The sequence below is a fragment of the Podarcis muralis genome, chromosome 6 (genome assembly GCF_964188315.1).
Source record: "Podarcis muralis chromosome 6, rPodMur119.hap1.1, whole genome shotgun sequence".
Taxonomy (NCBI): domain Eukaryota; kingdom Metazoa; phylum Chordata; class Lepidosauria; order Squamata; family Lacertidae; genus Podarcis; species Podarcis muralis.
The window spans coordinates 39,478,812-39,492,189 of record NC_135660.1 but is presented as its reverse complement, the minus strand read 5'-3'; the positions used below and the strand labels follow the sequence as shown (position 1 = coordinate 39,492,189).

Sequence of the window (13,378 nt, the reverse complement as noted above, 5' to 3'; positions counted from 1 at the left end):
ATTCTCAAGGCTGCAGCACCGCTTTGATGTATTGCAAGGAGAAAGGCACTTTGGCGAAGGAATTCGTGCGAGTCCTCCTCTGTACAGACGATGCGCACGCACTGGAGTGTATGCTCAGTTCACGTGTCCTGGAAAGCCCTGGCGGACCACGAGGGGTGGAGACAGAGCAGAGCTCCGCTAGAACGACACGTGTGCGTGTGTGACAAAAGAGTGCATAACGTTTCGTCGAGGGAGACACGCTTTATGGGCAAAACCTATTGCGACAGGTGTGGGAGAGCGAGGGAATGGGCATTTCATCTCCTGAGAAAGGCGTTAAGGGCAGAGCGACCAGTTCTCCGCCTCCCCGCGCTAAACGAGTCCGCAAGAAACAAATAGCAATCCTCGTTCAAGTTCATTGCGGAAGTGATGTCTTCACTTTCGTTTCTGCTGAATACCTCGGCCGAGAAAGACAGTTCGGGTAGTCTGGCGGCGCTCGGCTGTTTTCATGGAAGGTGGCGCTGGTGCCTCGGCGCCTCGCGCCTCTGCTCTGACCAATGCCAAGGCGAAAGAGGGAAGTAAGTGCCCGGTTCATTCCCATACAGGGGAAGGAGTTGCTGCTTCAGTCTCAGACGGTGTTGGCGGAGTCGCCGCCCCGTCCCATAGGCTTTCTCGGGCCGTCGTTTTGTAACCCGGATTGGAAGACCCTTATAAGGGGCTCCCTGGCCCTTGTGCGCCCACCACCCGCGTCCTAAGCGAGGCGGGAGCGCCCGCTGGGGAAGCCTGGGAGCCGGGAGGGATTGAGCGGGAAATTCGAGTTTAAGCGGGGAACTGTGTGGGCAGGAGCGAAGGAAGTAAAGCAGCCCTTCTCAAAATGCCAGCCTCCAGAGGATGTGCTTCATTAACAGCCACGTCACAGTTATTTGCTTAATATTATCAGACCCAGAAAGTGAAGATTCTCCTTACAAGTGGTGAGCGAGCAAGAGTACAAAGGGCTGGTCACACTCTGCTAATGTGCTTCCTCCAAAACATGGGGACGTTGGCTTCTTTTGAAAATAACGATCAGATTTGCATCCGTGTCACACAGTAACCCCCCCCCCCATATGTACATATGTACAGTACAGTGGTACCTCGGGTTACAGATGCTTCAGGTTACAGACTCCACTAACCCAGAAATAGTACCTCGGGTTAAGAACTTTGCTTCAGGGTGAGAACAGAAATTGTGCGGTGGCAGCGGGAGGCCCCATTAGCTAAAGTGGTACCTCGGGTTAAGAACGGACCTCCAGAACGAATTAAGTTCTTAACCCGAGGTACCACTGTACAAGTGGTGAACTTCCTGACAGTAAGAGCTGTTTGACAGTGAAATTTGCTGCCAAGGAGTGTGGTGGAGTCTCCTTCTTTGGAGGTCTTTAAGCAGAGGCTTGACAACCATATGTCAGGAGTGCTCTGCTGGTGTTTCCTGCTTGGCAGGGGGTTGGACTCGATGGCCCTTGTGGTCTCTTCCAACTCTATGATTCTATGAAGTTTTTCCTGCCTTCCAAAGTTTGGAAAAGATGTGTAAGAATAATAATAACCATTATTAATATTATTATTATTTATACCACACCCATGTGGCTGGGTTGCCCCAGCCATTCTGGGCAGCTTCCAGCAAAATATTAAAATACAACAATTCATCAAATATTAAAAGCTTCCCTAAACAGGGCTGCCTTCAGATGTCTTCTAAAAGTCAGATACTGTAGTTGTTTAATTCTTTGACATCTGGTAGGAGGGCATTCCACAGGTTGGGCACCACTACCCTCTCCTTGGCGCTTCAAGCTGTGGCAATCTTAAGAGCAGTAAAATACGAAGCATACTCCTTTTAAGCATTTGTCATATTTACAACCTCCTGGGGCTTGGGACTCAAAGTAGTAACAGCTCATATGGGTGTAGCCAGGATTTATGTTTTGGGAGGGGTGCAGAACCAAGCTATCTGCGACACTGTCAGTTCATTTATTTATTTACTTGATTTAAGGGGGGCGGCTGTCTACAGTCATGCCCAGATGGTCTTGGCTACAGTCATGCCCAGATGGTCTTGCTTCTCCCATTGCCACAGCCTTGGATTCAAGCAGAAACGAAGCATGGCTCTCCCTCTCAGGCTTTTGCCTGCAGCCTGCTTCTAATTCCTGCTCTCACATACCATGCTGACTTTTGTCCTTCTTACCACCCATTTGCAAAATGACGTCATGTGCAGAAGCGGTGAATCGCAACCCGGGCATGCACAGACACGTCGCTGCAGGTTGTGTTCCTTTCATCCCGTTCACAACCAGAGGTACCAATGTACTAACAACCCATGCAGTACTTTGGGGCTAGTGTGGCCCCTGCCTGGCTACTTCAACAAAAGAATCCTCCATTAGATTGCTGGATCCAGGAATTGGAAGGACCCATGCAGGAGAAGAAATTCACTGTATTTATTTTCCCCAATTTGAATTGCATTTATTTTCCCCTGCTGGTGATTTCAGGTTTTTTTTTTAACATTAATCATTTCCCACATACTCTTCAAGTTTTTATTATGTCTTTTCCCAGGCCTTTTTAATAATTTTACATTGCCACCACATATAGTAGCTCTTATGCATTTTACCTTCCCTTCCTGCTTCTTCTCTATCACAGTCAAAGTCTCCCAAATCTCGAGTTGCAGATGTAATCTGTCCTGGAGGCACATCCGCAACTCAAAGCATTCGCATCCAGAATGCGTAGCGCTTCTGCACATGGGTGAGCGGTGAAACCGGGAAGTAATTGTACTTCCAGGTTCCCGCAGGACGCAACTTGAAAAGACATAACCTGAAGCAGACGCAACATGAGTTATAACTGTAATACCATTTTTGTCTTGAATTACTCTTACTTTTCTTTGTCTCTCTACCATTTTCACGTTGGTGGTTTGTGTGTTTGACTCTTTTATTTGTCCCACAGCCTCTGCAAGTATGTTATTACTTTTACAGATTTGAGAAGCTGCCTTATTAACATCTTTTATCTGATCAAACAGTTCTCTTTTCATGTCTAAAAGAAAATCATACAATTCATCTCTTACGTTCTTTTGCATTACGGCCTGGTTTGTTTGTTTTAACATATGGATTTTTTCCTCTGCCATTTCTAGTTTGGAGTAAAGGGGGGCTAACTCTCCCTGTTTCCCAGCTTCCTCCAGGGTTTACTTTTAAAACAAAAAGTCCTTTCCCACCACTAATAGTGTTATTTTTAGCTTTGTCAATACTTTGCCAAGGACATTTCACTAGGTTCAGAAGAGGAAACCAGTGCTTCCAACTTTATCCCTCCCCTCTCCCAACTTACTCACAAATATAATTTATAACAGTTATATATTCAAATCTTGACATCCATTCACATCCAAATCATTTCTATATATTCAATATAATAAGTCTATACAATTAAATATTGATTCTAATTTAGGTAAAGGTAAAGGGACCCCTGACCATTAGGTCCAGTCGTGGCCAACTCTGGGGTTGCGGTGCTCATCTCGCTTTATTGGCCGAGGGAGCCAGCGTACAGCCTCCGGGTCATGTGGCCAGCATGACTAAGCCGCTTCTGGCGAACCAGAACAGCGCACGGAAACGCCGTTTACTTTCCCGCCGGAGCGGTACCTATTTGTCTACTTGCACTTTGACGTGCTTTCGAACTGCTAGGTTGGCAGGAGCAGGGACCGAACAATGGGAGCTCATCCCGTTGCGGGGATTCGAACCGCCGACCTGATTCTAATTTAGTCCAGTATTAATAATGGATGTTGTAGTCCTCTTCTTTTGATCTTGATTTTAGCCAGCAAGTGCCTTTTAATAAATTAAATGACAGTTATAATTCCATTAGGTTAGACGTCTTCAGCACTTTTATAGAACATAAGTTTCTCTCTCAAAGTTATATGATTTCCCAAGTGCTAATCTTCAAAAATAAAAATAAAAATGCAGTTTTCTTCCTTCAAGAAACATTGTAATCCTTCTCAGATTTATCCTGCATTCTACATCAAGTTCCATAGGATCCAGTCAAGTTCAGATTAAGTTCAGGTCAATATCTTGTTTAAAAAGCCTTGAGAGTGGTATGAACAAAAGCTATGCGTATTTCTTTTATTCTAATCACTTATTAGTTAACTTATCTCCCAAAGTAAATTTCATCCACACTTCGCTTGTATGTATTTGGTGCTCACAGCACCCAGAATGGGAGTGGACTTTCTTTTATCACTCCCATTTTCTTGCCAGATTCGCCAAATTAGTCAGTCACATTAGTCAGATTCCTCACCTTTCAATCGGCACAATTGTTGGAAAGACTTCCGCTTGTGGCTGGATCAGAGGCTTGCTTCTACACAGCCGCAATGGTGCCTAGCTCACCGGTGTGCTCGGCTTCCCCGGCACTCTCTGCTCCTTTCGAAACAGGAGCAGGGACCGGCAATGCCGTCTGTGAGCCGCAGGACCCCGAGACCCCCCAATGCTCCTCTTGGGGTTTTTTGGGGAGGTGCTTCGCCCTAGTGCTCTTCCCCCAGGCTCCATGAAGCCGAATCTAACGGAGCCGTCAGATTCGCAGTCCGCTCACCATGTTGCGGAAATCCAGAAGTGAGCACTTGGTCTTTAAAAGGTTCGCCATCAGTAGCTCCCCCCTTCCCACCCCCAAAAAACTGCGGTTTTTGGGAATACAGGGCTGCTTTTATGTTAAGAAAGCTGCTGCACAGGTGATGAGAGAAAGCAATAAAGGCTTCAAAATTATGATGAATATGCAGACATAGCTTTACAGATATTCAACATACATTAGATGCCATGCTAAAATATTTTTCTATAGCCAGGCCTTCAGCTGATTATGTAATCTATGGCTTTTAAAATGTGTTTATGCGAGGATGGTTATTGGCGTATGTCTGTTCTTTTGTTATGTATTTTGTGTTCTCATTTTATATTTTTATATTGTAAACTGCCCTGTGATCTTTGGATGAAGGGCAGTATGCAATTTTAATTATTAATAATAATACATTTTTAGTTACCCAGAATGCTGGAAATAACTCTACTTCAGAAGCGAACAGCAGTGAATTATCAACTTCCACAGATGAAAGTGATCCGGATTACTCCTTAGGAAATGGCCGTGAGTAACAACAAGGATATGTAGGGGAGTTTAAGGCATGTAGTTCAGGGAAGAGAGGTTGGTCATGCAAAGAGCCAGCAAACAAACCAGAAAGTCTTTCATTAATTATATTTCCATTTCATCTGAACCAGGAAACTATAGTGAAAAGCTTTAAAACAAGTAGAGTATTAAGCTATCGCTTAATATCCTGGCTTGTTCCAAAGCTCTTAAGTGCTGTTTTCTGGTTTGGGAAATTTGGATAATGTTTCACCAAATTATGATTTAAAATGTGGTAGGGTTTCCAGAACAGTTCAAAGGCTTCATGGAGTTCGTCTAGCACTGGGCACTGTCTTTAATGCAGCGTGAAGAAGGAACTAGAAATAAGTGTGTGTAATTAATTGGAAACATTTTCTTAAGGAACAACAAATGCAGTAAAGAGAAAGAGAAAAAGAAAAAGAAAGAGAAAGCATCGAATGCAATATACTGAAAGATGGAATGGTAGAAGAATTCGAAAAGGTAAAGAGTTCAATGCTGTAGAATGTCACAAACTTTTCATAATGTTGTAAAATTTCTGATACTAAATAAGCTTGCAGTTTTATGCTGGCGAAGCCCATCCTTTTCCTCACTGTTTTCTTCATTTAGCCTGCCACTCATGCCTTATTGTTAATAGTTAAGTACCGTATTTTTCGCTTTATAACACGCACCCGACCATAACACGCATGTAGTTTTTAGAGGAGGAAAATCTGTAGGCATGCCACCCATAGGCATTCCCTCCATAACACTCACAGACATTTCCCCTTACTTTTTAGGAGGAAAAAAGTGAGTGTTATGGTGCAAAAAATACGGTACTTCATTCCATCACTCTGTTCTAGAACTTCACTGGAGTGGACTGGCAGATTGTAAACTGCTTAGAGGTTTTATTACAACCAAGCAGTATATAAATTCTGTTGACTAGATGAATATAATTCACAATCTTTTCACTTATCTCTCAGATTAAAATTTACTCTTACTAGAAGTGATCTGAATTACTTTCAGATGATATGAAATATTCTGTGCTGCATGTTGGTGGTCTGGAGTTTGGTATCAGATTTATTTTCTAGAAGCCCAAAATATAGGAATTTTAACTATTTGACTTGGATTTCTTGATCTCATCTAGTAAAACGAAGGCAGATTCAAATTCAAGAGGAGGATTTGCAGGGCTCCACCCTTCTTGTGCACTGTGGACAAGTTAAAGGTGTTTTATATAAGGAGAAATTGGCAGCAGGTAAACTATTGGTTTTGAAGAGTATATCTGTGTGTATTAAATCTGTACAAGGCATATAATATTAACGGCAGATTTAAAAATTGGGATGGGAAGGGTGCCATCATGTAGTTAGTATATGACTACCATTTGCATTTGGGGAAGAACTATTTCTTCTACATATCTTCTCAAAACAGAAATAAGTGCCTTTTCATTTATTTGTTCATTTAAGAGCATAAATTCAGTGTATTCAAACACACAAAGCAGGGTCTGGTCTTATGGGTCAGGGAAAGCTTGGGCAAAAAGCTATATCTTTACATGACATCGGTGTTCACTCAAAATCTGGCCACAGTATTCTTCACCAGCTTCAGCTTCTTGCCAATCCCAAGGGAAGTCTCACATAGAGTGCATTATTGTAGTCCAGTTGGAAGGTTCCTAGGTAAGTGTATATAGAAGCCCCCAAATTTTCCCCAGAAAACAGTTTATTTTATATTATACATATCCCATTCTGCTTATGGAGCCAGGGTAGCTTACAGCAATTACTTCAGTATCATAATGAGATTTTCAGTCATTTGAATCCCTCTTAAAAGCACAAGTGATTTCGTCAGCTTTAAGTATTTCAGCATGTAATTTATGAATTTGACTAAATTTTTTATAGTTTTCGCTTCCCGTATACTGTGAAGTGAAAAGAAATACCAGTACTTCTCTATTGTCAGAACCAAAAGTGTGCAGAAATGTGATTGTAGAGTTTTCAGATGGATTGCCTCTTCAACCTGCAATTTTACAATTGCTAGCCATGAGACAGTTGTGGTAGCTGCTGCTGCTGCTTCTTCTTTGGCAATCACTCGTAGCTGAGTAATACAACAAATAGAAGGCACCTTTCCTCAGACACTGCTCAGCAACATAGCCAAATAATGTAGACTAAAATAATGTAGACTAAAATAATGTAGACTAAAAAATTACTCAAGGTATCTTAGATTTAATCAAAGCCAGATAAAATGAGGTTATGCATGATTCATCTTAAAAATAAGCAATCAAACAATTTTATATAACCAGCATGTAAGCAAATAATGGAATAGTTCAGCAGAGGAGCTGCTGAAGTATCAAGACAGACTTGTGTTCCCTGATCAGTGATTCTTATTGCATGCCTATTTACAACAAAATCAAACACTGAATAGTTTTAGTCAGAAGCACCAAGCCCCATGCAGAAATTTATTGTAGTGCTTATATCAGAATCTTTGTTCATATGGTTTTTTTCTAAAGTAAAAAGGTAAAGGGACCCCTGACCATTAGGTCCAGTCACGGATGACTCTGGGGTTGCGGCGCTCATCTTGCTTTATTGGCCGAGGGAGCTGGCGTACAGCTTCTAGGTCATGTGGCCAGCATGACTAAGCTGCTTCTGGCAAACCAGAGCAGTGCACGGAAACGCCGTTTTCTAAAGTATATATTGGATAAATTGTTGACAGATTTCTTACATCCTTCAGTGAACTTTGCTGATTGGGATAGGTGTGTAACATTCATGTGACTTCTCTGTTTGTCATAGGAATTTCACAGAAGTCCATCAAGAGTTCTGATGGAAAGTGGTTCACGCCACCAGAATTTGAGGCTGAAGGAGAACGTGAAAGCTGGAAATCCTGGAAAAGAAGTATCCGCCATAAAGGGCTTCCTTTAGAAAAATTAATAGTGGTATGCAGTTCACTTGTAATGCCTGTAATTTTAATGCCTTATTTTCTACATGTGATCTGAAAGAAGTATCAGATGATACTTTCAAGTCTTCAGATAGTCACACCTTTCCTTCTTATAATCACAAATACAATATCCTGTCCTTATGTAATCATATAGTATTGTTGTACCTTCCTTGCACCTGCTACAACAATGGGAGGTGTTGGTTAGACTAAAAGAATTGGAAACAAAGGAATTCCTTTTGCTTGCATTTTCTGCTACTTTTTATTCTTATACAGTGGTACCTCAGGTTACAGACGCTTCAGGTTACAGACTCCGCTAACCCAGAAATAGTACCCTGGGTTAAGAACTTTGCTTCAGGATGAGAACAGAAATCGTGTGGCAGCGGCAGGAGGCCCCATTAGCTAAAGTGGTACCTCAGGTTAAGAACAGTTTAAGAATGGATCTCCAGAACAAATTAAGTTCTTAACCCGAGGTACCACTGTATGTTGCTCAGGTGTGTGCCAGTTAAAGTCAAGAGGTGTATTTCCTGGAGCAAAGATGTATTAACATTTTCAGGCACCTATGACAATAACACATATAAATATATATGGGAGTGATGTGAGCGGTATCTGTGCTAAGAAATAGAGCCAACTTCTTATATACTGATGTCAAAAAATAGATGTTTCAAAAATAGTTCCCATTTCTTTGTGTGGATTCCCTCATTTCAAATACTATTTTGGGATCCCGCTAATGCATCAGAGTAACTAATTATGTCATGCTTATTTCAGAGTGGATATCTTCCTAATCCAAAACGAATATACGGCAGGAGGAAAAAGGTAACAGTTTATCAACAGTTTTACCATATTGGTGTGTGACAGCCATAGATATTGTCAATTTATTCGTATATTATATTTTCCACAAATACACCTGTGCTCAAAGCAGCTGACATTTTAAAATATATATAAAAAAGGAACTGCACTATCAGCATGAAAAAAAACCCTCAGACTGTGGGTGCTGCCTGTGAGCCCTAGAAAGATGAAATGGTTGAGCCCACCACCACCTCCCTGTCAATGCTAGTAGGCCTGTTGTGAATGGAACTGGGGAAGAAGTGTTGTCTCTGGAAGATCTAGGGACTTCTACATATAATTAAGAGACGTGCTGCAATAACTGTGGCCTAACTGTGGGGCAGGCATGATGGCCAGGCAATAGTAGTCGTCACCAATTGGAAGCAAAGCAAGTATGTCAACACTGAAACTTTTGCAGGTACAAACAGTATCGGAAGTAGGGTTGTGTAAAGGTAAAAGGTAAAGGTACCCCTGCCCGTACGGGCCAGTCGTGTCCAACTCTAGGGTTACGCGCTCATCTCGTTTAAGAGGCCAGGAGCCAGCGCTGTCCGAAGAAACTTCCAGGTCACATGGCCAGCGTGACGAAGCTGCTCTGGCAAGCGAGCACCAGCGCAGCACACGGAAACGCCGTTTACCTTCCTGCTATAAAGCGGTACCTATTTATCTACTTGCACTTGGGGGTGCTTTCGAGCTGGGAGCAGGAGCTGGGACCGAAAGACGGGAGCTCACCCCGCCACGGGGATTCGAACCACCGACCATACGATCAGCAAGTCCTAGGCACTGAGGTTTTACCCACAGCGCCACCCGCGTCCAGGGTTGTGTAGAGCTGCCCTAATAACATCATGAGCACAAGCACTCCTGAAGGCACAGTTAAAAGGATGTCTGGTGAGGGCTTCCCGTTTGGCTTGCCATGATGGCGACTACCCATTACATCGGAGCCATTTTGCATGGAATATTTTGAGGATGAGATGGGAGTAATCATCCTCCCAATCGCCCCAGGCCTGGGGGGGGAGGAGCTTCACCCGCAGATCACCCAACACCTGCTCCCAGTCCGGGAGGAATGAGGGGGAGGGAGCGCTAGGTGGAAAACACCATGCGTCTCTTTGGCAACTTTCCAAAGTCACCGCCATGAGCAACAAAATTCTGTTTTTTAAGATGAAAATTCGGACTTAATTAATGGGCATGCTTTGAGTGAGGGGAGATAAACTACTCTGCTAATTGATTCAGCCACTGAGGTGCCAAAAGATTTGAGTGGAAGAAGGATTATCATCAGTACGGGACTGGTATGTCGGAACGGAAGGGGTGAGCCTTCTTTGTTTCTTTTTGATATACTTCGTATTTGCTATTTTACTTGGCAAATCTCCCTGGAAGGACTGACTACTGGATTGTTTATCTACGCAAGCGGGACTGGAGAGTATTGTATTCATTGAAATAATTTTGGTCTAATTATTAACAGTTTGGAAAAGATTAATGAATTTTCAATTGTGGAAATCAAGGTTTCTAGCTAAAGTACAGACTTAATTGCTTTGGAATGAGATAAAATGGAGAAGTTTGGACATATGCCTGGTACAACTGGCAGCCAAATTTCCTCCATTTTGGGATGTGTCGCAGTGGATAATCACAGGCGTGAGGAAGTGAAAGTGAAATGCCACGATCAGATTCAGAGTACAAAGAATATAAAGAGAGAGAAAAGGAATATAAACACCCACACAGAAATATACTGTATTGATTTAACTTGCTTGCCAGATGAACTCAAGGCTGTTAAAAACAAATGAAGGATTAACATCGGGTTGCCTTATGGGAACTACCTGGAAGAACTATGAAAAGCAGCACAAATGTGAGATGATCTGTACTCCCCGACCTCAGAACATGGGAAGCCAACCAAAGATTTATAATTTGGTATAATATTCGGACTGTTTGATTATTGTATGATTTGGAATGTTTTTGATGTGGTTTTATTGGATTGTTAAAATGGAAAATTTAATAAATATCATTATAAAAGGATGTCTGGTGAGGCCACCAGAGAATGGGTCAGATGAAGAGCAGGATCCAGGGACCATGACTGATAACCAAAGAATGATTTATGGGCCAGAAAACAGTAAGGCAAGCTGAGATTCTTGACAGCAGATGAGATGGCCTTTTACTGCATTTGCCCCAAACAAGAGCTTGGTGAACTAGGAAAGAGTTGAAACAAAATGGGGATAGGCAAAAGCTAAACTGAGAAAAGGTAGTTGGCACAGGTGGTGACAAACACACCTGGCTGAGATTTTTCTTACTAATAGATTCTGTGATTGGATGATCCTCGGGGACCCATCCAACTCTAAAACTCTAGGATTCTAATATAAAAAATGCAAGACTTGTCTTTCTAGACTGCAGGTGCTGTGTTTTGCTGAATGACATGCAGTTTGACTATGCCTGTTGAATCATCTGTGCCTATTTTTATTTGGCAGGTAAAGAATCCATCGATATCATTTTGCGAATCAGCTCAGTTCCAGTCATCAGGTCAGTGAAAACTTTCTGTGAGGTATGTATTACAAAGCAGTGAGAGTGTTGGGTTATATGTGGGAAGCCCAGGATCAAATTCATGCCTTTGGGTCCAAGGCTGGCTTTATAAAGTGGTTGCACCAAAGGTTGCCTGGAATGCCCAATTTTGTATTGTGGTATTGTGATGTATGCCCTTTGCTGGGTGAATCTTTGATGTGCCTCTCACAGATATAGGCAAAGTCATTCCCTGTTCCCATTAGAATGCTACCATAATTCAGGACATGTATTCCCTGGACGCCCACATATGCGAACTTCATTGAAGCTTTGATTCTTTGGGGAATGACATGGCTACTGTGAAGAATAGAGACAGTCAGTTACTGAGCTTCATCATCTCCCACCCTAGCTGTGGTCTGTCATGATGGCCCAGAAGAGGCCACGCCAGGGCCATCAGAAGAGGCCACGCCAGGGCCATCAGAAGAGGCCAAGCCAGGGCCATCAGAAGAGGCCACGCCAGGGCCATCAGAAGAGGTCATGCCCGGGCCATCAGAAGAAACTATTCCAGTGGCACCTCAGTCACCAGGCAGGACCCCACATAAGCACCTTCGAGTGGAGCTGACGCGTCTCTCACCATCTGAACTCACCAGGGCATGGTGCAACCCTCTGGATTCACCACACACAAGCCCACTGGATTCACCACAGGCGAGCCCACCGGATTCACCACAGGCGAGCCCACCGGATTCACCACATGCGAGCCCACCGGATTCACTACAGGCGAACCCACCGGATTCACCACAGGCGAACCCACCACCTGTGCTGAGGACACCATATCGAAGATGCCATTGGCGCCGGAGTATGAAGCCCCACACCATGTGTGAGTTTGATAGCCCCAGGCCCTACACCACGGGGCTACAGTTGCTGCATCCTCTCTGCCTTGATTTTTGGTGGCCATGGGGATTTGGGGGAGGTGGCCGGCAGAGGGAGCTGTCTGGGGTGGGATGGCAGATTTTCTCACTGGCACAGGAGGTGGAATGGGAGTGGCTATAGGGCTAGACAGCTAGGATTCCCTCCACCCACTGGGATGAATGTCAGATGGGCATTGACTCTGCTAGGTCCTCACGTCAAAACATAAACATGTCATTATTGTCTCAATCCTCCCCATGGTCTGGTCTTTGTTTCTTTTTCCCACAGCATCCAGCCTAGGATGTGCCATCCTGCGTTCTGTGCATGAAATGAAACGACTATTCCAAAACACCATTGGAAATCGCAAAGCCTTGCAGGTGAAGCTCCAAGATATCAATGGCCACCTAATTGGCTTGCGGCATCAACATGCAGACCTAAAGAAAGCCCTCGACCGGTGCAGTCGGCTTGATGTAGCCCTGGATGTTTTGACATTGCAGAAGCAAATGAACAGCATCATTGAGCACCAGATGCAACTGGAAACATTAGTGCTGAAGATCCTGACAACACTGGGTGTGGAAAGGTCCTAGCCGTAAGGGATGGTTCCCACCCACCCCTCCCCTGTAGAAAAGGAACGGGAAATTGTGAAATATTAAGTCTCACTTGTCATTTTGTTGCCAATTCATTACTTGGAGCTCCTTTCAATCTTCATAAGATGTGATTTTGCTTCCTTCCTCCTCATCTCTAGTTCTATCTTAGCTATTATCAAACTGTATTCCCATAAACTGAAGAGATGTTCCATGCAGTGTTTTACCATTCACTGATTTATTGGTCCAGATTAGTAAACCAATTCTAAAAGAGGTTGGATTTCCTATTTCACTGGTAAAATATGGCAAAAACTATGCATTTTACATATTTTGCTAATTAAGAAGCAATGATTCATTTGTTTAAATTGCAACCCATCGTCTCCCAAAGGGGATTCCCCAGGTAACTAACGAAAGTTAAAAACAACAATATTAAAATAAAATGTCCATGATATTTATTTTTTAAAAAAAGATATTTATTAAGATTTTACAGAATGAAAAAAGAAAAAAGAGAAATACAAAGTAAAAATAGTTAAAAAACAATTCCATCTTTCCATCACTTATTTTTCATATGCTTATTTCCCGAACCTCCTCGCACCTCCCTT

At 43.1% G+C, this 13,378-nt stretch overlaps 1 protein-coding gene across 2 annotated transcripts; it reads left to right on the top strand.

Annotated features, from left to right (window-relative positions):
* On the top strand, positions 1-13,050 carry LOC114597665 (uncharacterized). Of its 2 annotated transcripts, none has more exons than XM_028730744.2 (9): positions 1-554; positions 4,978-5,079; positions 5,476-5,574; positions 6,215-6,322; positions 7,842-7,984; positions 8,752-8,799; positions 11,259-11,310; positions 11,696-12,163; positions 12,481-13,050. In XM_028730744.2, the coding sequence occupies exons 1-9, from the start codon at positions 485-487 to the stop codon at positions 12,777-12,779; spliced, it is 1,389 nt and encodes a 462-aa protein (XP_028586577.2). In that variant the 5' UTR covers positions 1-484; the 3' UTR covers positions 12,780-13,050. The 2 variants fall into 2 exon arrangements, with proteins under 2 accessions (XP_028586577.2, XP_028586578.2); XM_028730745.2 differs by lacking the exon at positions 1-554 and adding an exon at positions 583-947.
* Positions 13,051-13,378: the final 328 nt, after the last annotated feature.